The sequence below is a fragment of the Neofelis nebulosa genome, chromosome 17, assembly GCF_028018385.1.
Source record: "Neofelis nebulosa isolate mNeoNeb1 chromosome 17, mNeoNeb1.pri, whole genome shotgun sequence".
NCBI lineage: Eukaryota > Metazoa > Chordata > Mammalia > Carnivora > Felidae > Neofelis > Neofelis nebulosa.
Genome location: NC_080798.1, coordinates 14,981,847 through 15,009,645, shown reverse-complemented (window position 1 = coordinate 15,009,645; position 27,799 = coordinate 14,981,847). Strand labels below are relative to the sequence as shown.

At 51.8% G+C, this 27,799-nt stretch overlaps 1 protein-coding gene across 3 annotated transcripts; it reads left to right on the top strand.

Annotated features, from left to right (window-relative positions):
• Positions 1-982: 982 nt before the first annotated feature.
• On the top strand, positions 983-26,997 carry SUPT5H (SPT5 homolog, DSIF elongation factor subunit). 3 transcript variants are annotated; one of them, XM_058706228.1, is made up of 30 exons: positions 983-1,098; positions 1,363-1,440; positions 5,868-6,033; positions 9,761-9,826; positions 10,370-10,381; positions 10,873-10,942; positions 11,071-11,139; positions 11,238-11,303; positions 11,550-11,580; positions 11,930-11,998; positions 15,128-15,379; positions 16,511-16,600; positions 16,716-16,786; positions 18,296-18,401; positions 18,617-18,710; positions 18,802-18,938; positions 19,349-19,504; positions 19,601-19,747; positions 20,578-20,724; positions 20,806-20,931; positions 21,771-21,855; positions 22,196-22,315; positions 22,398-22,500; positions 22,583-22,710; positions 22,829-22,934; positions 23,870-24,028; positions 24,146-24,314; positions 24,427-24,630; positions 26,397-26,492; positions 26,566-26,997. In XM_058706228.1, exons 2-30 carry the CDS (start codon positions 1,366-1,368, stop codon positions 26,707-26,709), a joined length of 3,264 nt encoding a protein of 1,087 aa, XP_058562211.1. In that variant the 5' UTR covers positions 983-1,098; positions 1,363-1,365; the 3' UTR covers positions 26,710-26,997. The 3 variants fall into 3 exon arrangements, with proteins under 3 accessions (XP_058562211.1, XP_058562210.1, XP_058562212.1); XM_058706227.1 differs by having other exon boundaries at positions 991-1,105; XM_058706229.1 differs by lacking the exon at positions 10,370-10,381 and having other exon boundaries at positions 991-1,105.
• The last annotated feature ends 802 nt before the right edge of the window (positions 26,998-27,799 follow it).

Below are 27,799 nucleotides of genomic sequence, written 5' to 3'. Positions count from 1 at the left end.
GGGGGGGAGGGGGCGGTGCCTGGGTGGCTCAGTCGATTGAGCGTCCAACTTTGGCTCAGGTCATGATCTCCTGGTCGGTGAGTTCGAGCCCTGCATCCGGCTCTGTGCTGACAGCTCAGGGCCTGGAGCCTGCCTCACATTTTGTGTCTCCCTCTCCCTGCCCCTCCCCCACTCGTGCTGGCTCGCGCGCGCGCTCTCTCTCTCTCAAAAATAAACACACTTTTTGGGGCGCCTGGGTGGCTCAGTCGGTTAAGCGTCCGACTTCAGCCAGGTCACGATCTCGCGGTCTGTGAGTTCGAGCCCCGCGACGGGCTCTGGGCTGATGGCTCGGAGCCTGGAGCCTGTTTCCAATTCTGTGTCTCCCTCTCTCTCTGCCCCTCCCCTGTTCATGCTCTGTCTCTCTCTGTCCCAAAAATAAATAAAAAACGTTGAAAAAAAATAAAATAAACAGACTTTTTAAAAAAAGTTTCTCATTTTTTCCCTTTTCATCAAGTGAATTTTTCTTATCCTTGTCTCATCATGCCTGGTCCTCTTTGCCATCTGTCTGACAAATAATTACTAATATGTAAATTCACATTGATTTAAACTTCGGGATTTGTAAAGGAAAACAAGAGTTTTAAGAGTCACTCAAACTTGGGGGAAGGAGTCTTAGGTCTGCCCCTGTCCAGTTTATTTTCTGAGCTTCAGTTTCCTTGTCAGCAAAATGGGGGTACTTACCTCCGAGGAATGTTTTGGAGGTAGGAGATAAAGTCTGATTTATTTGCTAACTCATTGTTATTTGGTCATTCCCTGCCTCTTCACGGCTTGGCACACCACACTATTAAATTCAAACACGAATTCCCGGTTGGAAGTGCCGTCTAGAAGGGGAGTAACCAGCCTTCCTCTTTGACCCTCCCAAGATGTCGACTCCATGCTCTACATTGAGCCGGATCTGCCACTTTCAAGATGGCGTCCTGGAAGTGCGTCGCCGGGGACAAGCCCCGGAAATCTCGCGTTATGCGAGGTCGACGCGTAGGTTCTCGCGAGAGGGCACCTCAGTCCCTGCCAGGCGTCGTGTGAACAGCTGCTGGTACCGAAGGTTGAGGTGGAACCGGAGCGGTGAGGGGTGGGTAGGACGCCGTGGTGGCAGGACCGGGGGTCGCCGGGGCATAGGGAGCCTTTAGAGACCGGATTCCGGGACACGGAAGGTGTAGCAGATAGCTTAAGGGGTAGCCTTTCGGGTTCACCCTTGCCAGAACCAGGCTGCCGGAAGTGCGCTGAGAGATTTTTTTTTTTCTCTCCGGGAACCGGCGGGGAAACCGAGGCAGGGGTGGGGCTGCTGTTTGGGGGACGCACTGAGGCCGTCTTTTCCTGCAAGAGCAGAAGATGTCGGACAGTGAGGACAGCAACTTCTCCGAGGAGGAGGACAGCGAGCGCAGCAGTGACGGCGAGGAGGCCGAGGTGTGTGGCTGGGACGTTGTGGGGAGGCATTGAGCCTGGGGACAGGACTGGGACAGAAAGGCTCCTGTGGGAGCTCGGAGGGTATCAGAACGAGCTCTGGCCTCTGGGAGCCTCCAGATTGTTGGTAGTGACAGAGAAGTAGGCAAGCCTAAGTCAAGCAGAAGGACAGGTGCGAGAGGCCAGGGATGCTCCAAATACAGTGAAATAACACGTGATGTGTTTAATTTTTTAAATGTTTATTCATTTTTAAGAGAGAGAGAGAGAGCGCGAGCATGAGCTAGGGAGGGGCAGAAAGAGGGAGACACACAATCTGAAGCAGGCTCCGGCTCCGGGCTGTCAGCACAGAGCCTGACGCGGGGCTCAAACTCATGAACCATCGGATCATGACATGCGCAGAAATCAGAGGCTTAACCGACTGAGCAAACCAGGAGCCCCACAGGTGATGTGTTTAAAGGACCTGGCATGTAGGAAGCACCCACTGTTAGCTTTTATTTTGGAGTATGCACGGTCATTTCAGAAATATTTTTAGTGCCTACTGTGTACTAGGCACACTTTTTTGCCCTTGGGCTGCACTAGTAAAACATTTTGAAAGTCTTTGCCCCTGTGAACATAAACAAACGTGACTGATGTGTGTATCATTTAGTAAAGCAGAAAGTACTTTGGAGAAGAGCAGGGAAGGGGAATAGGGAGCCTTGGGTCAGTTTTAAATAGGGTGAGTCTGAGAGAGTGATATTTGAAAAAAGATGTGTTGGAGGTGAGAAAGTGAGTCATGTGTGGAAGAAAAGTGTTCCAGTAAGGGGGGAACAGCAAGTGCCAAGTTGGGAGCATGTCTGCGTGTTCAAAAAGTAACAAGGAGTCAAGTTTGGCTGGATCAGAGTGAGCGCCACAAGAAAGTGACGGGAGCCAGATCATATAGGATCTTGAAGCCTCTGGTGAGGAATTTGTCCTGATTGAGTGCGACAGAGCCTTGAGGTTTTGAGCAAAGAAGGGATGTGATCTAATGCTTTAAAAGGATCACTGTTTCAGGAATCAAATAAACATTTCCTGGGACATAACTGACTTTAAATAGTCTCCTTTTAGCTATTTTCCTTGTCTATTTATTTCTAACTTATTTATTGAGCAAATGAATGTTTGAGCATCTATAACTTTGTTCCAGGTTCTTCCTAGGTGTTGGAGAGAATAGAACAAGGCAAATTTTTGCTTTCAGGGAGTTTACACTTACTTAGTAGGCAACAGTTACAAACTAACAGAGATGACTGGATGATTATAGATGTCTCCTTTAACCTACAGAAACATAAATCAGTTTTTTTAAAGGTAGTTGCCAACACTTGCAAGGGCGATTTCATGTAAAAATCATGATTTTTCTGCTTTTCTGGGAAAATTAGAGGAGCCAGCAAGCAGCTCTTTGCTCAAGAAGTGGCAGCCTGCTTTAAAATGGGGAATTTTCTCCAATTCCTGGGATATATCAGTTGCCATTTATCATGATGCCTGCCTTGTGGCAGAAGATTTAGGTAAAAGGAAGTTTTCCTTTACTTGTGTCCTAGGAAACATCAGGTAGATGGAGAGTGCCATGGGTTTCCTTTGAGCTGCCCCATTTATCTTTGTTCTCTGCTTGCCCTCGGTAGGCATTTGATTGTCAATCCTTGTGCCCTGTGGGGAGTCCTCAGCTTCCAGTGAAGAGTTGGAAGAGTCAGGAAGCCATGGTGGGGGTGAGGCAAATGGGAGGATGCTAGGAAGGGTTTTTGCTTCGAGCAGCAGTACTGGGTTCTTGGTCTCCCTGACTCATGGCTTCAAGGCACTTTGCTTGTGGTTAAAGCCTGGTGGTAATGAGGCCAGGATCCCTGGGTCCTTTTCCTGGCTGGGACATCTGGTTTGCTCTGTGCAAATCTCACTTCCCCAACACCACACCAGGCTCCTGACTCGCCTGCTCACTTGTCTCCCGTCACTAGATGAGGCAGGAGGACAGTGAGAGGCCAGCTAGAGATAGGACTGGATAGGCTTTTTGGATAGCCAAAGGTTAGCATGGTCCTTGAAGAACCAGGTCCTGTGGATAGAAGGTTGGGATGGCAGATGATGAGCCACTGTTGGGGGAGTCAGCGGTTTCCCCACTCTCAGCCACAGTAACCTGCACATTCATTCATTCATTCATTCAGCAAGTGTTCCTATCAGGCTGGGATCACAGGCTCCTTCATGGAGCTCTCTGTCCTGGAGGGGAGATAGTTTTATAAACCAGCGGTTACTTCAGGGGATGCTGAGGACAGACAGTGTAAGAGCACGTTCCAGCCCCAAGATAACACAAATAGTAATGGGAGCTCTTTTCCTCAGGGATCAGGGAGCCAGGTTTGGAAAGAAGGCTTTGCTGGGACTGAGCCAGGGGAATGAAGACAGGGTTCCTTGAAATCAGGCTACTCAGAGTAGTTTGAGTTGTTAAAAGGCGGGACATTGTGGATGAGTCAGGAGTATGTACTAAACAAATGTTTAAGTTGTCTTCTGTTCCCATCCCTGAACTGGGTAATGTTGGGGACCCAGCAATGCCTGAGATAGCCTGAGAAAGCTCACAGTGGTCGGGGCTGTGATAGAGGAAGCTCAGAGGATGTGCCTGACTTTGCTGGGGCAGGGGGTAGGCATGACTTCCTAGAAGGGGGAGTATTTTGATTGAAGTATGAGTGAGAGGCAAAAGAATGTTTTTGGTTTTTTTTGCAGAGGACCAGCACGGATGATACTAGCACTGAGAGAGCATGGAACGAGTGGTTCAGTGTGGCTGGGACCTAGCACTTGGGAGGGGGAGCCCGAAGAGGCAGGATAAGAAGGAGAGGCAGTAGCAGAGTGTGTGCTTCTTGTCTAAGCTGTTAAGCAGCTGGTTCTTTACCTGGGGGAGTGGGGAGCCCTGGCCCTGTTTTAAGCAGGGGACCAAATGATCAGTTTCATATTTTAGATCATAATTTTTGGATGTTTTTATTTATTTTTGAGAGGTGGGGAGGGGCAGAGAGAGAGGGAGACACAGAATCCGAAGCAGGCTCCAGGCTCTGAGCTGTCAGCACAGAGCCCGACACGGGGCTCAAACTTGTGAACCGTGCGATCATGACCTGAGCCGAAGTCAGACGCTTAACCAACTGAGCCACCCAGGCGCCCCTGTTTTGCTTTTATCTTTATGGTTACTTTTTACTTGTAGCAAGCTAACTTTAAAAATGTTTTTGTTTCTGAAATATTCCAAAGTTTGGAAAAGTTTCTTTGTTAAGTTAAATAAAAACATGAGTGAATTTAAAATACCAAATAAACAGGTTGAACTGATGTGAACTTGGCAAGAAGACGTGCAGTTAGTGCGGAAAAGATTGAAGTTTGGGGAATACTGTTTTGTCTGGGTCATTTCCTTTTGTGACTGGTTTGGAGGCCAAGAGACCAGAAAGGAGGCTGGGCAAGGGGCTAGGTTTTAGAGGGCAGTGATCTGGCCTAGGCTAGGGCTGTAGGGATGGGGGAGAAGGGACAGCTTGGAGGGACAATGTTCCAAAAGCAGAAATGTCAAGAGTTTGGTGCCCGATGAGAGCTAGAGGGAGCCAGCACAGGTCTAGGGGAAGACGTTGAGGTCAGTGTGGGACACGGTGGGCGTGAAGGGTTCAGAAGACATCTAAGGGAGGCATCTGTGGAGGCTGCTGACATATGGGGGGCCTCTAGTTCTGGAAGAAAGTGGGGAGCTGGAGACAGATGAGGTATCACCTGCAGAGACAGGAACTGGGACTGGAAGGTAAAGTGGCCCAGTGGGAGAGTGTATGCAGGGAGAAGCAGAGCGGGCCCCTGGCTGAACCCTGGGAACTGAAGCCAGCACTTGAGGGGTGAGGGAGGAAGAGGGGACTGCAGAGGGGCAGCCAGAGAAGTTGGAGAAAAGCCGGGAGAATGTGATGTGACAGATATCAAGGGAAGAGCATTTCTTTAGGGAGGGAGTGGGCAGTGGTGTGAAGTGTCTCGTACGTAACAACTGAAGATTGTCCTCGGAATTAGCAACAAGAGGCAGGCGATGACCCCGGGGAGCAGTGTAGACTGGAACCGGAGATCTAGGAATCATAGTCACAGAGAGGCCCACCAGCTGAGGGAGTGGATGAGGCAGCCTGGGGAGTCGGAGAGTGGAAAGAGATGAGGGCCAAGGACCGCCCTCACGGAGCTAAAACATTTACGGGCCAGGTGGAGGCTAGCAAGGAGGTCTAGTGGAGCAGGGAGTGTGGGTCAGCTCCCAGGTATTGGTTGACTGGGTGGCAGTGCTATCACTGAGGTAGGATGGCTCCCAGAGAGGCTGGGGTGGAAGGGAGGGCATGCAGAGCAGAGGGGCTTATGACTAGCCAGCCAGAATTAAGGTCAGACCTGGGGTTGGGGAGCTTGGTATCTGGATTTTGGGGTACAGAACCCTGGTGCCCCAACCTTTTGTAACCCTGCAGGTAGAAGAAGAGCGGCGGAGTGTAGCAGGCAGCGAGAAGGAGGAAGAGCCTGAGGAAGAAGAGGAGGAGGAAGAGGAGGAAGAATACGATGAAGAAGAGGAAGAGGAAGATGATGACAGGCCTCCCAAGAAACCCCGCCATGGCGGCTTCATTCTGGACGAGGCTGGTATGTCACAGGGCTGGCAGGTGCTGAGCGTTGGCCGGACTTGTACCTTCGGTTCTATTTCTTGAATGGGTTTTTCCAAAAAGGTTTTTTTTTTTTTATTTTTTTTTTCAACGTTTTTTATTTATTTTTGAGACAGAGAGAGACAGAGCATGAACGGGGGAGGGGCAGAGAGAGAGGGAGACACAGAATCGGAAACAGGCTCCAGGCTCCGAGCCATCAGCCCAGAGCCCGACGCGGGGCTTGAACTCACGGACCGCGAGATCGTGACCTGGCTGAAGTCGGACGCTTAACCGACTGCGCCACCCAGGCGCCCCAAGTTTTTTTTTTTTTTTTTTTTTTTTTGGTAAATGTCGAACACACACGGTAGGAGGATAGTGTATGGAACCTCCACATCCCGTCACCTCGTGTCAACACTTAACCCCTTAGTACCGATCGTTTTGCTTCTTCCTCTTCATTCCTGCCCACTATTGGGTGATGTGGCAAATCCCAAATACATGACTTTACCCCCAAATATTTCTTTGTATATTCCCCAGACATCAATCCTTTTAAAACAGTTACAGTAGTATTATCATCCTTCAAAAAACTGAAGTCTGTGCTCCTCGTGGGAAGCTGAGACGACCTCGATGTAGGCAGGACAGGGTGGTGGAGGCCCGTTGGCCTGGGTCCCTCGTGGCCTGGCTCTGCTCTCTTCTCCATGCGGCCCTGGGTGAGTTGCTGTTTGGTTTCTCAGAGAAAGTTTCCTGAGCAACGTATGGCACTTAAGTGCTCATGCTGTCATCATCCTCATCCTTGAAATACCCGTTTGTTTCCCAATGGCCACATAGTATTTTTTCCATAATCTGTTTTATGTAACCGATCTCTTGTCGGACATTGGAGTTCGCGTTTTTCATTATTACAAGCAGCACTGCCGGGAACACTCCCATACGTGTTTGGGCTCGTAGACACAAGGTATTGCCTGGACCAGGGGTTCTTAACCTTTTTTGTGCTGTGGCTTCTTTGGTGTCTGGTGAAGTCTGTGGGCCCCTTCTTAGAACCGTGTTCTGAAGTGCTTAAGGAAAAAGGACATAGGATTCCAGAGGGAACAATTATACTGAAACACGGTACCTAAATACTCAAAGAACATGTGTGTTTCGTTAGGAATGCGCTGAAATAACAAGATTTAGTGGAGGGTCTGATAAGAATCTAATTTTGAAGTAGCAATGAGCGCAAATGACATTTTGAGATGTCTTCAGCTGTATAACGTGCCATGAAAATATCAGAGTTCACTGCTAACATTGCCGTGATTTGCTTCCATCGTTCGTAATTGATGTAAATACTAAATTTCAGTTAGAGATTAGTGAAAATGAAGATGTAATATTTTTAAGTTTTTTTATTTTGAGGGAGAGAGAGAAAGAAGGATGAGTGGGGGAGGGGCAGAGAGAGGGGGACAGAGGATCCAAAGTGGGCTCTGAGCTATCAGCACAGAGCCTGACGTGGGGCTCAAACTCACGAACCGTGAGATCATGACCTGAGCCAAAGTTGGACGCTTAACCAACTGAGCCACCCACGTGCCCCGAAGATGTGGTATTTTATCTGACGTGGACCCTGAAGATTTTTTATGTGGCAAATCCGTATAGGTCATATTACTGGGCAAAGGGAATGTATATGATTTGAAAGCCTTTTGATGTCTGTGGCCGAATACTGGCCCCTGAAAAGATCGTACCAGATACTCCCTCCAGCCATACTCAACAGTGCCTGTTCCCCACATGCATGTAAGGGAGAGCTACTTGGAATGCCATCCTCCCTTTCTTAGGACCCTCTTACCTGAGGGAAAACCAGGGAGCAGAGGGGCAGGAAATGCTCAGAACACTCCTGTTCTTGGAGAGCTTTGGCCCTTTTCCTAACAGCTGAGGGAAGCGAGTCCTTTCTTAGAGAAAAGATCTTAGGTAGCAGAAGTGCCCAGATCAAGAGAATGGATAACATGCCGTGTGACATGGACGTGGACTGCTGCGGACAGCCATGTGTTTTCTGGGGTGTCATTGGGCACTGCCTGTGGGAAGGCTATGTGGCAGGGCCCATTGATATTTAACATGCAGGGACCCTTTGATCCAGCAGTTCTTTTTTAGGAGTTCATCTGACAGTTAAACTCGAATAGGTGCATAAAGATATGAGGCCAAAGATAGTTGCTGCAGTCCCGTTTGCAGTTGTAAGTGTTCGGTGATCTAAATGTCCGTTGATGGTAATAGCCTGGTAAAATGAGTTATGAGGCAGATAGTCGGATAATAGTAAATGAAGCATGTGCTGCTATGAAAGAGTTCCAAGGTAGTATCATTGCTTAGAAAAAGCAGAAGGTACAGAACAGTGTGCTAAAAAGTTGCATTGGAAAAAAAAAAAAAATGGGGCAGGTAGTGGGGAGGTTATATGCATTTCTTCTTTAAGTACAGATTATTTCTAGACAAGAAACTGGTCATAGAGTTGCCATTGGTAAAGGGGACTGAGCTAGGGTTAGAAATGGGAGGGAGACTTACCTGTACCCGTACATCCTCTGAACACTTTGCATTTTTCATCACGTACAGATACCACTTTTCAGTTTTTAGTGTAACGTTGGCTACATACAAAAGAGGGTATGTAATGTAGTGAAGAGATTAGGTGCATGGACCCCGAAGCCAGATTGTTTGTCAGGTACTAGCTGAGAGTCTGGGCCAGTGAAGTCACCTCTCTGGGCCTCAGAGCCCTCACTGTAAAATCAGAACGGTGGTGTTACCTCCTTCAGGGTCACCAGGAGGATTAATGAGGAATCTGTGGCAAGAACTCACAACAGAGCAGGGCATACGGTACACTCGGTAAGCAATAGTGTTATAAACCGAAGGGAACAATAAACAAAACCAACAGATCACGAATCGTGTCTTTAATGGGGCTCTGGCTGTCTCGGTTGGTTGAGCGTCTGACTTCAGCTTAGTTGGTGATCTCGCTGTTCACGAGTTGGGGCCCCACATCTGGCTCTGTGCTGACAGCTCAGAGCCTGGAGCCTGCTTTGGATTCTGTGTTTCCCTCTCTGTCTGCCCCTCCCCTGCTCATGCTGTGTGTGTCTCTCTCAAAAATAAATGTTAAAAAAATTTTTTTTAAACTACATATTGGTTTTGATAGTTTGGAGGGAACTTTTCTGCTTGCTTAATTTGATCTGATTTTTTTTCTTTTGAGAGAGAGAGTGTGAACGTGTGTGAGTGAGTACGAGGGAAGGACAAAGAGAGGGAGAGAAAATCCCAGCATAGAGCCTGACACGGGGCTTGAACCCACGAACTGTGAGATCATGACCTAAGCCAAAATCAAGAGTTGGATGCTTAACCGACTGAGCTACCCAGCACCCCATCTGATTTTTTTTTTTTAAGTTTATTTTTTATTTTTACGCCCAGCATGGGGATTGAACTCATGACTCCAAGATCAGGAGTTACGTGTTCTACTCACTGAGCCAGCCAGGCTCCCCTGATCTGATTTTTGAAATGGGCTCCTGGATGGGGTTAGGGGAGGGATGGCTTTTAGAGCCAGGTGGCAGCGAGGAGACTCGATCCTGTGGCTTGGAACAGCTCCAGGGCAGCAGGTGAGAGCCTCACCTATCTAGCCCTGAGTCCTGATCTGCAGGGTGGAGATTCGTAGTGCCTGTCCCCCCAGAGATGTTTCCTGGGAACCACTGTCGTGAAGTCACCTTTGCTGCAGCTGCCTCCCTGACCACGTGGCTTTCTTGTTGCAGATGTGGACGATGAGTATGAGGATGAGGACCAGTGGGAGGACGGAGCAGAGGACATTTTAGAGAAAGGTGTGTGTGGGCCCCACCTCTGCAAGCCCACTTTGGGGTCTTGGGTCTTGAGAGCCCATCCCCAACCCCCATGCCCTGCACCACCCCAACTCCCACCCTCCTCACCTCGCTTCTTTCTGTCGTTGCCAGAGAGACCAGCTCTGTACCCTTTTCCTTTTAGGCCCATGAGTTGGGGGGTGGGGGTTGTGGGTGGTGGGTGTTGTGGGAAGAGGACTCTGGGGTCCCAGGGCCCCCGTGAATCCCTTATGGGGGTTGTAGGGTGGGTGGGCTCTGTCCCAAGATAACCCCCCACTTCCTGGGCCAGTGCCCCCACTTCCCTGTTATTTTCCGTTTTGTGCGCCTCATACATTTCGGCTTCTCCCCCAACCACCTGGTGCCTGGCCTTTACTTTTGATTTTCAACCTTCCTGTGTCCCTCCCTTCCCCTTCCCCCAACCCATTGGTTGATTTCGCTGCTATAATTTGGCTCATACTTTGTCTGCCCTCGCCCACCACCACCACCACCACCACCACCACCACCACCACCTCCTCTTCCTCCAAGTAGAAGAGATTGAAGGTAAGAATCTGAAAACTGTGATTTCCCGACCTTCCTCCCATATCCTGACATCTCCTTCCTGCCCATAGTACCCTCCTTCCACCCCTGACCCCTGTCTGGCCCTGGGGGCTCTGACTCATATAGGGTCCAGAGTTCAGGGGGTTCTGAGGCCAGGTATCCAGCCGTCGGCCTGGGGAAGCGTGTGTGTTTATGTATGCGTGTGAGTGTTGTGGCAGCAGGGATAAGTGGTGGGGGGTGGAGTTCAGGGCATACTTAACGGCTGTGAGATGGGGAACGGCTGGATGTCCCCACCTGTTGGACCCTGTCCCCAAGTCTTCTTCATGAGAAGCAAGATGCTGAGCAGGACAGAGTAGAGGGTGAGGGTTGGGGGTTCCTCAGTGAGGTATCTCCTGCCCCAGGGCCCAGCTCCGGCCCTCTCAGCCCCCATCACTTCCTCCACGCCCTTGCCCTTCACCTCCCCTTACTTACCCCATCTGCTCATTTTTTCGCAGCCTCCAACATCGATAATGTCGTCCTGGATGAAGACCGTTCTGGGGCTCGCCGCCTACAAAACCTCTGGAGGTAAGCGGCGGGGGGTGGGGGTGGGTGAAAGGGTGAGACTGGCTTCCAGGGGGGGACTTGGGAGCAAGTCAGCCCACCCTGCTCTCCACAGCCTTTCATTCATGTTTACTTTCCCCTTCACACCCCAGGGACCAGCGAGAGGAAGAACTGGGCGAGTACTACATGAAGAAATATGCCAAGTCGTCTGTGGGAGAGACGTAAGGGCATGGGGTGGGGGCAGGTGGTCCCTTCTCGGGAAGGGTCAGGCTTCTGACAGAGCATCACCCCTCCTTCCCAATTGCTGTCCTCTCTCCAGGGTGTATGGAGGATCTGATGAGCTCTCTGATGACATCACTCAGCAGCAGCTGCTTCCGGGAGTCAAGTAAGGGGGTTGGGATGGACGGGCTGAGATGGGGGAATCTTGTATTGGGGTGATGTGCCTATGCAGACACAGAGTGGTGGATAGTGGGAACAGGTGGCATGTTGGCGCTTGCCCTCTTCTGCTTCTGGAAGGAGGGATGGAGGAGGAGAGGGTGTGGAGGGAGAGCAAGAAAGATGGGTGTGGGGCTTCGGGTCTTTTGTGATGAGGCCATTTCCCTGAAGGGTTTCCTTTTCTTCTCCTATCTAGGGATCCAAATCTGTGGACTGTCAAATGTAAGGTGTGTGCTCCAGGATGCAGGGGAATGGGGGAAATGACCTTGTCAGGGAGAGCTCCCAGCTTTCTGTCCTGGGTCTCCTTGGCATATCAGTCTCTTAGTCCTGTCTCTGCTTCTTCATCCCCCGGCCCCTGGCCCCTCCTCACTCCTCCGTCACTTAATTCACTGTCTCCTGCCTTTGTCTTTCTTACCGTCCATTCCTCTTTCTCTGTATCTGTCCGTCTTTTTTGTTCCTCTCTCTCTTCCATTTTATCTTTCTTGCCTGATTACTCTGCATTGCTGTTGTCTTCTGTCCCCTTATCTGTCCATCCTTCACCTTGTCATCTCCATCTGAAGTCTGTCTCTCTTCCAGATTGGGGAGGAACGGGCCACGGCCATTTCCTTGATGCGCAAGTTCATTGCTTACCAGTTCACAGACACGGTAAGTCAGATAGGCAGGTACCTGGGAAATGAGATACAGAGCAAAAGCCCAGAGGGAGGGACAGTATAGGTTCAAGGGTACCAGGTGCTCCTTACGGTCAACAGCATTGTCCGTTACGTGAGCTGCTTTAGCTAGAAAACAACCACTCCCTGGATTGAAGCATTCTTCTGTGCCTGACAGAGGTATCGTCTTCGTTCTTTCTGCATTCCTAACAGGGTTCAGCAGCCCCCTGTAGCCCTCCAGAAGTCAGCCTTTAGCTTCCTTTTTTGTTTGTTTTAAACATCTTTTTTTTTTTTGATAATGTTTATTGGGGGGGGGGGGGGAAGTGGGGGAGGGGCCCAGAGAGAGAAAGAGACATAGAATCTGAAGCAGGCTCCAGGCTCTGAGCTGTCAGCACAGAGCCTGAAGCAGGGCTTGAACTCACAGACCATGTGATCATGACCTGAGTGGAAGTTGGACGCTTAACCGACTGAGCCACCCAGGCACCCCAGCCTTTAGCTTCCTGAACCTTTTCTGCCTGAGTGAGTTTTGCCTGTTCACCAGCCCTGTTGGGCAGCTGTCCCCCTTTTACTGTTTGGGAGGAGTCCTGGGATAGGACAGTGTGGCTGAGTGTGTCAGGGGACAGGCCTGTCAGGGGGAGAATTCCTTCCTTCCTTCTTCCGTGCAGTTTTCACACATCTGCTGAACCCTTCCCGTGGTCAGGTCTCTGCACTGGGAGATGCTGAGGATACAGCAGTGACTATGCCAGGGCTGGTCCTGTCCCTTCAGGGCTCACTCACAACAGACAAAGCATGAAGGTGCTGCTTTAAGTTCACAGATCTTTCTTGGGGCACCTGGGTAGGCTCAGTGGGTTAAGTGGCTGACTTCTGCTCAGGTCATGATCTCACATTTCGTGAGATTGAGCCCCATGTCAGGCTCTGTGCTGACAGCTCAGAGCCTGGAGCCTGCTTCCGATTCTGTGTCTCCTCTCTCTGATCCTCCTCCCCGTTTGTCTCTCTTAAAAATAAACATTAAGTTCACAGATATTTCTTTAGACAGCTGGAGTTTGAATCCTGTCCCTGCTGCTTCCTACCTCTGACCTTGTTCAGGCTGCTTCCCCTTTCTGGGTGCCTTGCTTGCTCCTCAGCATTGCTAGCATTAAGTAGCTTTGGACATGTCCAGCTTTCATCTGGGACTTGGCCTGCAGCTTGTGTTCAGTAAATATAGTTATTGTCAGAGGCATAATTGTCAGTTTTGGAACAAGGGCAAACCCAATGAAAGGTACGCTCAAAATTCATGAAACATGGGGCTACGGCTGACTCTGTGTTAGCCGGTAATGTTCTTACTTAATGTAGTCCGTGTCAGGCTGAGTACATTGCTTGTACCTGCTGAAGCAGTGGGTGTATGTCAGTGGGCCCAAGCGGGCAGTTGGATTTGCAAATCATTTCAAGTGTACTCAGACCTCAGTCATGTGTCCTGGGCAAAATTCTGGTGATCACTTGAGTTATGATTGATTATTATTTTTAATGACCAGAATAGTACATGTGTATTGTAGAAGCCCAAATCTCCCAAATGGGACTTCTCCTAAGTCCCATTTTTCAGAAGGAATTCTTGTTGGTTTATGTCTTTCCAGATCATCGTCTGCACGTTGAAAACTTTGCTCTGGTTTTAAAACAAAGTGGTGTTATGCCGTACATGTGTTATTCTGCAGTGAGCTTTTTGCCAAGACCTTGATTATCTTTCCATGCCCAGTAAATACAAGATTGTTTCCATTTTTTGGTATCACAGGCAATGCTGAAACAAATGAGTAGTTTTTTTTTTTTTAACTGAGGTATAACTCACATAACATAAAATTCAAGGTCATGGTGTATGATCCTTCTGATATGTTGCTGGATCCAGTTCTATTTAATTGGAGATACTGTACTTACATCTGTGTTCATAAGCAATATTGAACTGTAGTTTCTTAAAGATGTCTGTTTTTAGTGTCAGGTTAATACTGGATCTACAGAATGAGATGGAAAATGTTACCTCCTCTTCTAAAAAGAGTTTGTGAAGGATCAGTGTTGTTAAAATGTTGGATAGTGAGGTGCCTGGGTGGTTCAGTCGGTTAAGCATCAACTCAGGTCTTGATTTCAGGGTTGTGAGTTCAAGCCCCATGTTGGGCTCCGTGCTGGGTGTAAGATGTTGGGTAGAATTCACCAGTGAGACTGTCTAGTCCTGACACTGTGTGTGTGTGTGGGGGGGGGGGGGGCGGGTATTTTTCCATTACTAATTCAATATCTTCTTGTAGGTCCATTCAGGTGTTGTATTTCTTTTTGAGTCAGTTTTGGTAGTTTCTGTTTTTCTACGGGAAACGTTCATTTCTTTGAGGTGATCTTATCTGTCAGTGTGCACTTATTTGTAGTATTGTTTTGTAACCCTGTAAGACTGGTAGCAATGTCCTTTCTTTTTGAGTCTTTAGCAACTTGAGTCTTTTGTCTTTTTCTGGGTCAGTCTGGCTATAGGTTTGTCAAATTTGTTAATCTTTTCAAAGAACGAGCTTTTGTTTTGATGGACTTCTCTATTCTCCCTCTTTTACTTGTTTCCATTCTGCTTTATTATTTCTTTCCTTCTGCTTGTTTTGTGTGTAGTTTTCTTTCCTTTTCTAGTTTCTTCTGTTGGGTTTTGCCTCGTGTACGTTGAGGTTCTGTTGTTACATTCATGTATGTCTGTAATTCTGACATCTTGAATGATTGACCCTTTTAGCATTCTAGGGTGCCCTTGTTTGTCTCCAGTGACAGGTTTTGTCTTAAAGCGCGTTCTGTTTGCTTTTAGTGTCATTGTTCCATTTCTCTTCACTCTTGTTGCTTTTTACACATAGTGCGTGTTGGCTACCTGTCTGTGTCACTACATAGAGATTCATTCCTTTTTAAGCGGTACACTATATTTCACAGAACATTTGTGACACAACAAATCCCTTTTGGGGGCATTTACAAATTTGCAGTCTTGTTTTTTGTTGTAACCAATAACCCTGCAGTGGACATCCTTATCCCTGGGGTCGTTGCACACACTGTGGGATGAATTCCTAGAAGAGAGAGCACTGTAGTGGCGGCCATTGCCATTAGTAGCAGTCGCGTCTCACTGTTTCCCTCTGCTGGCGTGGCCCCACAGCCCCTGCAGATTAAGTCAGTGGTGGCACCAGAGCACGTGAAGGGCTACATCTACGTGGAGGCCTATAAGCAGACGCACGTGAAGCAGGCCATCGAGGGCGTGGGCAACCTGCGGCTTGGCTACTGGAACCAGCAGATGGTGCCCATCAAGGAAATGACAGATGTGCTCAAAGTCGTAAAGGAGGTGGCCAACCTGAAGCCGAAGTCCTGGGTCCGCCTCAAGAGGGGCATCTATAAGGACGACATTGCCCAGGTGCCGGGGGTGGGGATATGGCAGGGTGGCTGAGGGGCCAGGGCCTGTGTTCACGCCCCTGCTCCCCTGTTCTGTCCTCCTCCCTTTTCCTTTTGTCATTCCCAGCCCTTTCCTAGTGCAGAGGGCAGATTAGGTGATGCAGAGCCTAGATTTTGTTGGGAGCCCACATCCAGGGGAATGGATGAGCATCTCCTGTGAGAGTTCAAAACACAGTAAAGATCTGAAGGCGGTGAGCGAGGGGGCTTTGTGGAAATCTTGGGGAAGAGTGTTGCAGCGGAAGGAACAGCATGTGAACAGGGCTGCCCCGGCTGAAGCAGAGTGTGTGAGGGTGAGAGTGGCCGGGAGTGGGCTCAGGGAGGGGACTGCACCTGTGGCCTGTCGTAAGGCTTTGGCTTCTTCCGGAGTGAGGTGGAGGGACACGGTGTGATGTGGATTTTAATAGGAGTACTCTGGGAGCTTCATCGAGGATAGACTCCTCGTTCTCAAGCAGGGACAGTGTGGTCCCTTTTCTTGGTTCTGTCAACTGAGCGGGGAGTTGCTCTAGCATCTAGTGGATAGAGGCCGGGGATGCTGCTAGCACCCTACAGTGTAGGGGACGGCCCCCCACAACAAAGAAGGACCTGGCTGCCAAACCCCAGACTGGACCAGATGGGGCTACAGAGACCAGCGAGGGGACTGTGCCACCATAGTCCTGGGTTGCCCAGGGTTGTAGGAGAGAGGAGGGGGACGAGGTCAGAGGGGGGACGAGGGGTTTAGAAGGCAGAGCCCGTGGGAGTTGCTAACACACCGGAGATGGGCGGAAGAGTAGGGAGGGAGTCCAGAACAATTGCCAGTTCGTGTGCCAGACCAGAAGGAATGATGGAGTAGGAGAAGGCTGGCAGGGAGCAGGTGTGGGGGGGTGACTAAGGTTAGTTGTGGTTGCACTAGGTTTGAGGGGCCTTTTAGACATCCGAGGAGAGATGGACAGTCTGCTTCGGGGTTGAGGGGAAACAGGACAGAGAGAACTTGGGGGATTGTCATCAGTGTGATTTCATTCCCATCACCCCCTGTCCCTGCCATCTCCATGCCCTTCCTGTGTCTGGGGTTAGAGAGGGAGGGCCAGGGCCCTCCTGACCACCCCCATCTCCTCAGGTGGATTATGTGGAGCCCAGCCAAAACACCATCTCCTTGAAGATGATCCCACGCATCGACTATGACCGCATCAAGGCCCGTATGAGCTTGGTACGAGGGGGCACGCCGCTACTCACGTGTGGGCGGATGCCTGATCCTTTGATCCTTGCGGGTAGCTGGGCCCTCCTCCTTCACCCTTCCCACCCGTGCCACCTTTCCTCCACAGAAAGACTGGTTTGCCAAAAGGAAGAAGTTTAAGCGACCTCCACAGAGGCTGTTTGATGCTGAGAAGATCAGGTGCATGTCCTTGGGGACTGGCTGGGCTGGGTCCCCACAGCTGTGATGTAGAGTGCCTTCTGCAGGTTCCCCCCATAGGAGTGGGTCCCCCGACCCATCCATGGTCTACTTTATGAGTGGTTAGCCTGCCAGCAGTGCCTCAGCCAAGTTACTTAACATCCCTGGACCTCTGTTTCCTGTGCTGTAAAGAACAACACCTGCCTGCTGGGACTGTAGGGAGAATCAAATGACTTAATAAGCCTGTGGACCTAGAATGGCACTTGACTCCTAGTAAGTGTGATTAGTGGTATCACACGCTGAAATGGGAGTTCTCGACATGTCAGGCCTTACAAGGTCTCTTTCACTGATCTTCTGGTGCCTGGGCATCTGAGGTGGGAGTACAGAGCCCTTCCCATTAGGATGTGTCCCTCACCCTCCCCAGCTGGAGGGAGCTCTGGAGCTCTGCCCAGTAACCCCAGCATTTCAGGGCTAGCCAGAGGGCTCCTGATGGGAAAGGCAGGAGAGGAGGGGGAGAAACAAGAGGTGCAGTGACCCTTTGCCACTGGTCCTGTTCTAGAACCCACTGTGAGCCGCCAGCCTGTTTTCAGTTCTGTTAAAGGGGGATTACAGAACTCCTTTTGAACTGCATCCCAGGACTTGGCTAATACTTCACATGCCTAGATTGGACCCACTTATCCCACTGCTGTCCACTTGACTGGACCTCCTTTTACTGAGTGCCCTGACCCGGCCTGTAGAGCTTGTTTGGGCCTCCACCAAACTCAGCACTTGAGTGAGAAGAGGATTGAGTGAGTGGCAGGGGGAGCTCAGCCTGCTCCCCTATGCTCCCTTTTTTGAGAGTGGGGTGGGCTTTCCCTCCTCTCTCTAGAAGCGTGGGCAGGGACAGAGTGTTCTCCTGCCCCACAGGCAGGGCCAGTAGAGTTAAGGCACAGGTTTGGGAGTCCCACCACCCCCCCCCTTTGAGTCCTGATTCAGACCACTCTACCTGGGAGATGTGCTCATGCGAGCCTCACTCCCTCACTTCGCTAGGAAACATAGGTCACATTAGTGATGTCCTAGGCTTTGGGGAGGAGTTGTGGAAGTGTGTGGCCAGGGCAGGTGCAGACCGGGCCTCCGTGCATGTGAAGGTTTGGCGTGGTTCAATATTTTGTCCAGCTAATGTTCACCGCGTGCCTCCGGCGTGCGAGATGCTCGCTGCTCTAGGGGACATAGCAGTGAGTGAAAAACTGCTCTTTGGGAGTTGCCATTGGTCAGGGAGACGGATCAAACGGTGGCTCATTTTCAGAGGGTGATGTGGGCTGTGGCGAACAATAAAGCAGGGGAGAGAGCAGCAGAGTGCAGGGAGGAGCCTTTCAGCTTCGGATGGGTTGCTCGACCAGCAGGGCGCGGCGGAACGGGACGGGTCAGTCGTCTTGTGATCCTCTTCCCCCCTCGCCAGCAGAGGAGCCTGAGATTCACTGAGACTCTCTTCTTCATCCCCCTTCTAATCTTCTCTTTCCCCCAAAATCCCAGGTCCCTGGGCGGCGATGTTGCCTCGGATGGTGACTTCCTCATCTTCGAGGGGAACCGTTACAGCCGGAAGGGCTTTCTGTTCAAGAGCTTTGCCATGTCTGCTGTGGTGAGGGTCCTGGAGGGCCTCTTGCTTATGACGGTGGGGAGCAGGGAGGGCAAGCTTTCTCTCCCTCCTTCAGTCCAGGCCCCAGAGTAGTGGGTTATCTGGATCTGTGCTGGATTGCCTTCCAAGTCAGGAGTATCCCCAGGGCAGTCACTCTACCTCTCCAGCCCGTTCAGCTGGGCTGTGACACTGACCTTTCTCCTCTCTCCTTGTCTCAGATCACGGAGGGTGTGAAGCCCACACTCTCTGAGCTGGAGAAGTTTGAGGACCAGCCGGAGGGCATTGACCTTGAGGTGGTGACTGAGAGCACAGGTATTTGGTCCCTGTCAGTAACTCAGCCCAAAGAAGAGGGGGTGGCTCTTGGCAGGCAGCTCCCAAGTCAGCCCTGCATCTGTCCCTGTAGGGAAGGAGCGGGAACACAACTTCCAGCCTGGGGACAATGTGGAGGTGTGTGAGGGCGAGCTCATCAACCTGCAGGGCAAGATCCTTAGCGTGGATGGCAACAAGATCACCATCATGCCCAAGCACGAGGACCTCAAGGTGGGTACCGTACTGCCCATACCTGTGGATAATCTAAGACGGCTGCCTGGTTTTCGTTTGCTGTAAGGGCGTGTACGTCTGTCTGAGGGTTTGTCCAGGCTACCATGATGTGTCTGGGGTGAGGCTGTCTCCAGCTAGGTCTGAGGAAGAGTGTCTAGTCTGGCATTCTACGTCTTGGGGACAGGCTTTGTGTGTGTGGAGTAAAGGGGTATCCTGACTAATACCTTGAGTCTGAGGTCAGCTGTCTCCAGGGCAGGTGGCCTAAAGGATCTGTGGTTGGGTGGTGTGAGCCTGGGTGGGTTTTGGCAGGAGTCTTTTCTGAGGACATGAGTGGCTTCTGGAGATGGGGAAGCAGGTGGGTTGTGGTGGCTTCCCTTCCCGTGCTCATTGTCCCCACACCCAATCCCCAGGACATGTTGGAGTTCCCGGCCCAGGAACTTCGGAAGTACTTTAAGATGGGGGACCACGTGAAGGTGATTGCTGGCCGATTTGAGGGTGACACAGGCCTCATTGTGCGAGTGGAGGAGAACTTTGTTATTCTGTTCTCTGACCTCACCATGCATGAGGTAGGTGGGGGGGGGGGGGGGGGGAGCATGCCAGAACAGAGACCCAGGCCGATGAGCCACCAGGACCCTGCTTCACCTGCTTTCCATTTCCCACAGCTGAAGGTGCTCCCCCGGGACCTGCAGCTCTGCTCAGAGACGGCATCGGGTGTGGATGTGGGGGGCCAGCATGAATGGGGGGAGCTGGTGCAGCTAGACCCCCAGACCGTGGGTGTCATCGTGCGGCTGGAGCGGGAGACCTTCCAGGTGTGTGTGGGCGGGGCTTCCGTGTAGGGGTCTTTCTCTCCCTCGAGCTCCTCATCCTGGGAGGTGGCTAAGAACCCAGACTGCTCTGGGTGGCGGATCTGGCTCTGTGAGCCATGGTTGGCTGTGTGGTGTTGGACAAGTGACCTATTGTTTACCCTCTCTGTGCCTATTTTGTATCCTCTAAGATGGAGATAATGGTAGCATCTGCTTTAATAACTGTGATTGAAGCCCTGAGATCAAATATGTAGACCCGGGTGCTTGCTCAGGGGCTGGGTGCTGCGGGTGCCCTCCTTGCCTTCACCCCTACCTGGTGATGGGAGAGTCAGACCCTAATGCTTAGGACCCTGGACTCTGGAATTATATCTTGGCCCTGTTATTCCATGCTGTGTGACCCTGGGCTAGTGACTTGCCCTCTCTGGGCCTGAGATTCCCTTTGTGTAAAATGGGAATCATGACAGCATTCATCTCAGAGGGAAGTTTTGAGGCTTCAGTGAAATCTTGTGTGAAGAATTTAGCATGGAGCCTGGCACAGAGTGATGGGTAGACATCAGCTATTATGTTAATATCTACTCTACCCATTCCTCAGGTTCCTCGGTCAGGATGGAGTCTCCTCCTGAAGGGTGTTTTGGAATGATTGGGAACATTTTTGTTTGATCCAGTGCCTAAGGGTGGTGCCCTGAGACTGCGTGCCCCGGGGGCGGGGAGTCTAGACTTCCTGCAGAGCTTGGGACAACCTCCCACAAGGAAGGATCGTCCCACTTTAGGAAAGTCCTGCTCCACGTCACCCCTTTCTACTCTCACCCCTCAGCATCCCTCCCCTCCCTCCATAGGTACTGAACATGTATGGGAAGGTGGTGACTGTCAGGCACCAGGCTGTGACCCGGAAGAAGGACAACCGCTTTGCCGTGGCCCTGGACTCAGAACAGAATAACATCCACGTGAAAGACATCGTGAAGGTCATTGACGGCCCCCACTCAGTGAGTATAAGCCCATCGACCACGCCTGAAATTGCCGGGGTGCGGCCTGGCCACAAGAGTGATCATCCTTTCCTCATCCAGGGCCGGGAGGGCGAAATTCGCCATCTCTTCCGCAGCTTCGCCTTCCTGCATTGCAAGAAACTGGTGGAGAATGGGGGCATGTTTGTCTGCAAGACCCGCCACCTCGTCCTGGCGGGGGGCTCGAAGGTGAGGTGGGTGTGGTGGCGCCCTGGCTCAGCTCCCCAGCCTTCCCTGGCCCTGGGAGCGCCAACAGTGGGCTCGTGGAGGATTAGGATGGCGGATGTCAGTGTCGGGTCCTTGGCAGAGTTTATTGGGATTCAGAGCTTTTCACCAAATCATTCACCCACTTGGTTTTATTGTGCACCTGTTGGGTCTCTGACACTGGAGGTACGACAGCGAGCAAGATGCAGATTTCTGTCCTAGAGCTGCTAGAAGACAGACAGATAAACACAGCACAGTGTGAAGTGACACTATGAAAAAAGGCACTACGAAAAAAAGTAAAACAGGACTGGGAAATAGAGAATAATGGGAGCTGCTGATTTAGATGGAGAAGGTTAAGGAAAGGTTTCCTTGAGGTGACACTTGAGCAGAGACCTGAATGAAGGAACGCAGAGCTATGTGACTAGCTCAAGGGAACAGCAGACGCAGAGGTCCTAGGACTTGTAGGAAAGCTGTGTAGAACCATGTATCAGAAGGGAAATCGGGCCCAGGATCTGGGTAGCTGGGACCAGGAGGTGATTTCCTTATGGTCCTGAAGGTGGGGGTGATGAATTCTCCCAGCTATGCAGGGTTATAAAATCCTGGCCAGGAGAGGACCAGGCCTCTTGTTTGACAGGCCCACAGTGGTGTTGGGGTGACAGTTTTCTCAAAGGGAAATGGAGGCATTGTCACCAGAAGGAGAGAGGGATAGCTGCTAGGCCAGTTCAGGCAGGAACTGTTCCCAGATGGAGGCAGGCAGTGGCATGGGGGCCAGGAGCCGATCCTCCAGGCCCTGCCTGCTGATTGACATCCTGTCCCTTTCCTAGCCCCGAGATGTGACCAACTTCACAGTGGGTGGCTTTGCCCCTATGAGTCCCCGGATCAGCAGCCCCATGCACCCCAGCGCTGGAGGTGAGGGGAGGTTGGGTGGGGATGTGTCTGGGGGATGGAGGAGGGAGGTTATTCAGCCCATACTTCCTGAGTGCCTGCTCAGCTGGCCTGGCCCTGATGGGGCTCCGAGCCCATGAAGACCAGGACCCTCCCCCGTCACTGCTCCTGGTGGCAGCCAGCAGTGGTCACAGCTGTGCCCGAGCTCTGGTGCAGGCCACCCAGAGGAAGCTTCTAAACCAGTGTGGGTGTGTGGGGGAGTCAAGCAGGTGAAGAAGGGGCTTGAGGTTGCTCTGTCTGTGGACGCAGCATGGGAGGGGAGGGCATGGCCCTGGGGACTGGTGATCTTCTCCTTTCTCCCCAGGTCAGCGTGGTGGCTTTGGCAGCCCTGGTGGCGGCAGCGGCGGCATGAGCAGGGGCCGAGGGCGGAGAGACAACGAACTCATAGGCCAGACTGTGCGCATCTCCCAAGGGCCCTACAAAGGTGAGCTTTGAGGCCATTTGGAGGCCTGGGGAGGGGCATGGTAGAGAACCCTACCCAGCCTGACCTCCTGCCTCCTCACCAGGCTACATCGGTGTGGTGAAGGATGCCACGGAGTCCACGGCCCGCGTGGAGCTGCACTCCACCTGCCAGACCATCTCTGTGGACCGTCAGCGGCTCACTACGGTGTACGGGCTGGGCCGGGGCAGGAGGGGGGTTGTTGGGTGGTGAGAGGGTCCTTCTCACCCATCTAGTTCTCTGCGTCCACAGGGGCTCACGGCGCCCAGGTGGCATGACCTCAACCTATGGGCGGACACCCATGTATGGCTCCCAGACGCCCATGTATGGCTCTGGCTCCCGCACACCCATGTATGGCTCTCAGACACCTCTCCAGGATGGTGAGTGTGCCCAGGGGACAGGGATGAGGGGCGATGTGGGGGAGCTGCAGATAGGACAGAGCTGACAGACAGGACAGAGCTGACAGACAGATACACCTCTCCTACTCTCCCATTTCAGGCAGCCGTACCCCGCATTACGGTTCCCAGACACCTTTGCATGACGGCAGCCGCACTCCTGCTCAGAGTGGTGCTTGGGACCCCAACAACCCTAACACGCCATCACGGTGAGAACTGGGGTGGAGGGCAGGGTTCCCTGAGTCTGCATGTATGGGTGGTTATGCTGGGTGTCTGCGGGATAGAGGGGTCTGTATGGCCCTCCCTGAATTCTCTGCTCCTAGCCCCAGGCTGGTCACGTGCCAAGGGCAGGTGGGGCTGGGCTGGCGATAAAATGGTCTCTCCAGTCCCCACCATAGTAGTAGGCTGTGGTTAAGACTTGGGCTTGGGGAGGCGCTTGGGTGACTCAAGTCAGTTCGGCATCTGATAGTTGATTTCAGTTCAGGTCATGATCTCACAGTTGTGAAATTGAGCCCTGAGTCAGGCTCAGTGGGGAACCTGCTTGGGATTCTCTCTCTTTTCCTCCCTACTCCCGTGTGTGTGTGTGTGTGTGTGTGTGTGTGTGTGTGTGTGTGTGTGTGGCGGGGTGGGGGGGAGTGGTGCACGCATGCACGCTCTCTCAAGATAAACTTTATTTTTAAATTTTTTTTTTTTTTCAACGTTTTTTTATTTATTTTTGGGACAGAGAGAGACAGAGCATGAACGGGGGAGGGGCAGAGAGAGAGGGAGACATAGAATCGGAAACAGGCTCCAGGCTCCGAGCCATCAGCCCAGAGCCTGATGCGGGGCTCGAACTCACGGACCGCGAGATCGTGACCTGGCTGAAGTCGGACGCTTAACCGACTGCGCCACCCAGGCGCCCCTAAACTTTAAAAAAAAAAAGAGAAAGAAAAGACCTGGGCTCAGAGACAGATTTTTGTGGTCTAGGTCATATGACAAGTGTGTGACCTTGGGCAGGCAGCCTCATCTCTGCCTCCCAGTCTCAACTGTGAAATGGAGGTCTCTGATGGGGCTGTTGTGAGGTGTTCAGTGTAGCTCGGGAAGCATTTGTTACGTTGTTGTGATTACCACAGAGTTGTTCTTAACAGACTTCTCTGTCCAACAGGGCTGAGGAAGAATACGAGTATGCTTTCGACGACGAGCCCACCCCGTCCCCACAGGCCTATGGGGGCACCCCCAATCCCCAGACACCTGGCTATCCCGATCCCTCATCCCCACAGGTCAACCCGCAGTACAACCCACAGACGCCAGGGACGCCAGCCATGTGAGTCCACTGTGGCCAGCCCTGATCAACCCTTGCCCAGACTTTCTCCACTGCCACTACCTTCTCCTCTTCTCCATCATCCCCAGCAAGTGCTCCTTTCTGTCTTTGACTCTGCAGGTACAACACAGACCAGTTCTCCCCCTATGCCGCCCCCTCCCCGCAAGGCTCCTACCAGCCCAGCCCCAGCCCCCAAAGCTACCACCAGGTGGCGCCAAGCCCAGCGGGCTACCAGAACACCCACTCTCCAGCCAGCTACCACCCCACACCCTCCCCCATGGCCTATCAGGTATTGGTGAGCTTGCATGCCCTTAAGGGCGGTGGGCTAGAATGGGCCTTGGGTCTATAGGGACAGCGAAGCTTGATGACATGTTTCCAACAACACTCTCTTTCACTTACAGGCCAGCCCTAGCCCGAGTCCTGTTGGCTACAGTCCGATGACACCTGGAGCCCCCTCCCCTGGTGGCTATAACCCGCACACACCAGGCTCAGGAATTGAGCAGAACTCTAGCGACTGGGTAACCACTGACATCCAGGTGAAGGTGCGGGACACCTACCTGGATACACAGGTGGTGGGGCAGACGGGAGTCATCCGCAGCGTCACGGTAAGTGGAGCCCAGGCTGGTGGGTGGGCAGGCATCCTCTCCTTTGGGGTCCCCAGTCTCTCTGTTGTTACTGGTTTTTTTCTTTTTAACCGTCTAACCACATTTTCCAGTGCCTGTTTGTACCCGGAAAAGCAGGTACAGAAGGTGTGGCCTGTAGGCTCCACAAGGCGGGGGTTTCTGCCTGTCCTGTGCATGGCTGGGGCCCCTGGCCTGGAGCAGTGACTGGTACCCAGGAGCTGGTTACATTTTAATATACTCCTCTGAGATCAGTTCAGTGACATGGACTGAGCGCTCCTCTGTGCCAAGCTTCAGCTTAGTGCCGGGCACCACTACCCTTAGTGCTCCCCCTGCTCCAGCATTACCAGCCTCTCTGTTCTTCACGGTCACCAAGTTCCCTCCAGCCTCTGGACCTTTGCTCATCGCTTTCCTTTTTCGAGGATTCTCTTCCTTCCATCCTTTGTCTAGTAAACTGCTATTCATCCTACAGGGAAACACCTAAGCTGTCTCAGATCTGTCTCTTCTAAGCCCACATAACTTTTTTTCATGTTACCTACCTGGTGTCTAAAAGCTTAAAGTTTATTCTGGTGTGATCCTTTGATTACTAAGCCTGTATTTCCTTCCTAAGTAGCCCTAGTCCCTAGATGAGGGACCAGCACCTTGTTGGCCTTCTAGTAAACATTACTTGAAAATACCAGAGACCAAAACAGCTCCCGGCCCTGCCTTCACAGATCTCGCATTCTAGTTGAGGGAGGCAGACATGTCCCCAGACAGGAACAGCCTGAGTGGCCAGAGCTGGGGTACAGGAAGTCCCAAGGGCAAGAGGAGCTCTGGGAACCTAGAGGAGGCATCTTACTCAACTTTGGAGGAGGGTTCAGGGGGGTGCTTCCTGGAGAAGGAGGTATCTGCACCAAGTTCTGAAGAATGAATAGGAGTAAGCCAAGAGAAATGGTTGGGGAAAGGGTTAAGTGTGTTCCAGAAAGAGGGGACTTGCAAAGGCCTGGGGGTGAGGAAAAGGCTGGCACATCTGGGGAGATGAAGTATGTTCATTGTGGCTGGAACACAAAGAGCCAGGGGGGAGGGTGAGTGACAAGGCAAGAGAAGTGGCTGGGCCAGGTCACATGGCCGCCTAGGGAACTTGGACTATGTCCTAAGGAATCTGAGCAGGCAGGGCGGTGGTGGCATCAGGTCTGTGGTTTGGGATTAATTCACTATGTTGCTCTAGCAGGGATGGATTAAGGTGGGGAGACTGGGGGCTTGGAGCCTAGGGGAGGTCAGGCTTCACTATAAGGCTGTAGGGAAGAGAGGAGAGAGGGGGAGGTGGCAGAGACTCTCGGGAGGCCAGTGAACGCACCTCAGAGCTGGAGATTTTCAGTGAAAGAGCTGGCCAACCTGAGGTCAGAGCTCTGGCCGGGGCCTGGGGGCTGTGGGGCCATCCCTCAGATCTGGGCGGGCCTAGGAGGAGGAGCAAGCGTGAGAAAGATGATGAAGCCCACTTGGGACATGAAGGGTCAAGTGTCTGAGCAGCTTTTGGCCTCTCTCTTTTGGCCTAAGTTGGCTTCGTTCTAACGTTTCCCATGCTGATCTGATCACCCTGCCCCCACACACCACAGGCCCAGGAACTAGGCCCAGCTTTTGGCCTTTCCTGCCCCTGTGTCACCTTGGGAAGGTGATTTTTTAGAATGAACCCTGAGCCTATGGTCCTTGAGTGCGGGCATCAGTCCTATATCGGAAACAGGCCAGGCTGACCAGGCTGTCCCTACCCACAGGGCGGCATGTGCTCTGTGTACCTGAAGGACAGTGAGAAGGTTGTCAGCATCTCCAGTGAGCACCTGGAGCCCATCACCCCCACCAAGAACAACAAGGTAAGGGGGGCCAAGGGGACGTGGGAGCCTTGGGCTGCTGACACAGACCCTGACCCGGTGCCCCCCCTCCCAGGTGAAGGTGATCCTGGGTGAGGATCGGGAAGCCACAGGCGTCCTGTTGAGCATCGATGGTGAGGATGGCATCGTCCGCATGGACCTTGACGAGCAGCTCAAGATCCTCAACCTCCGCTTCCTGGGGAAGCTCCTGGAGGCCTAAGGAACGCAGGGCGGGTGGACTTCGGCAGATATCTGGCAGATGGAGAGTGTCCTCTTTCCTTCTCTGGCCCTTGGCTCTGACAGGTCTGGGCCAGGTTTGGGGCCTGGAGCAGGGCTAATCTGATTGTTCAGGATTTCCTTTATTTTCCTTTCTGGGTTCCTATTTCCCTCCCTGATGTTCATGGGAATCAGAGTAGAGTCTGGGGGAGGGTCCCCACCTTCTTGTACCCTCTCTTCCCCAGCTTGCTTTTGTGTTACGGTCTTTCAATAAAAAGCTGTTTGGTCAAAAGTGTGTGTGTCTGTGTCTTCTAAGCTGGGGTCATTTGCAGACCCCACCTACTTCCTGGGCAAATAACTGGATGATACCTAAGCCTCCAATCCCCCATCTGGAAAATGATGCTGTCTATTCCAGACGGAGGGTTCTCGGGATGAATGTATGAGAAGACACAAGATTATTAGAACAGAGCCTGCCACGTGATTAGTCACGTTGTACTGTTGCTCGAGTTAAGTGAAGTGAAAATCTGTAAACCGCCTGGAAAACCTAAATTCCTCCTGTGGTGCGGGATATAGCTGTTGATGGTCCTTTCTCTTGAGCCCACAGAGCAACGACCCCAGAATTGCTGTGGCTTGTCTGGTGGCTTGGGGGTGGAGAGGGGGAGAGAGAAGGGGGCTTGTATCATTTGATACGTCTTTTTTGTAATAAATGTGTTATGAAATGTATTCTAAAATGTTACCCATGTTCAAAAAGGTCTTAGGACACCCTGAACGCCCATGTCCCCAGCACCCAGCTTCGGGAACAGTATGTACCAGATAGGACCCACTTTAAGCAGCAGCCCCAGACCATTCCCCTCCGAAGGTGACCATAATCCTGGATTCCGAGTCTTTTGTACTTTTACTACCTTAGTATTTATCCCTAAACGTTACAAGGTCGTTCTCCACATTTTGAAAGCTTACATAAGCTTACATAGACCTTTTCCCCTCGTTTTAAAGAGATTTTTAAAAATTTTATTTTTGAGAAAGCACTAGGGAGGGAGGAAGAAAGCGAGGGAAAGGACAGAGAGGGGGACAGAGGATACGAAGCAGGCTCTGGG

Bases quoted from the DNA above. Each gene is read 5' to 3' on its own strand.
- SUPT5H (XM_058706228.1), top strand. From the start codon at position 1,366: ATGTCGGACAGTGAGGACAGCAACTTCTCCGAGGAGGAGGACAGCGAG. The intron at 18,711-18,801 runs GTATTTGGTCCC...CTGTCCCTGTAG, and splicing joins GGTGGTGACTGAGAGCACAG to GGAAGGAGCGGGAACACAAC. The intron at 19,505-19,600 runs GTAGGTGGGGGG...CATTTCCCACAG, and splicing joins CTGACCTCACCATGCATGAG to CTGAAGGTGCTCCCCCGGGA.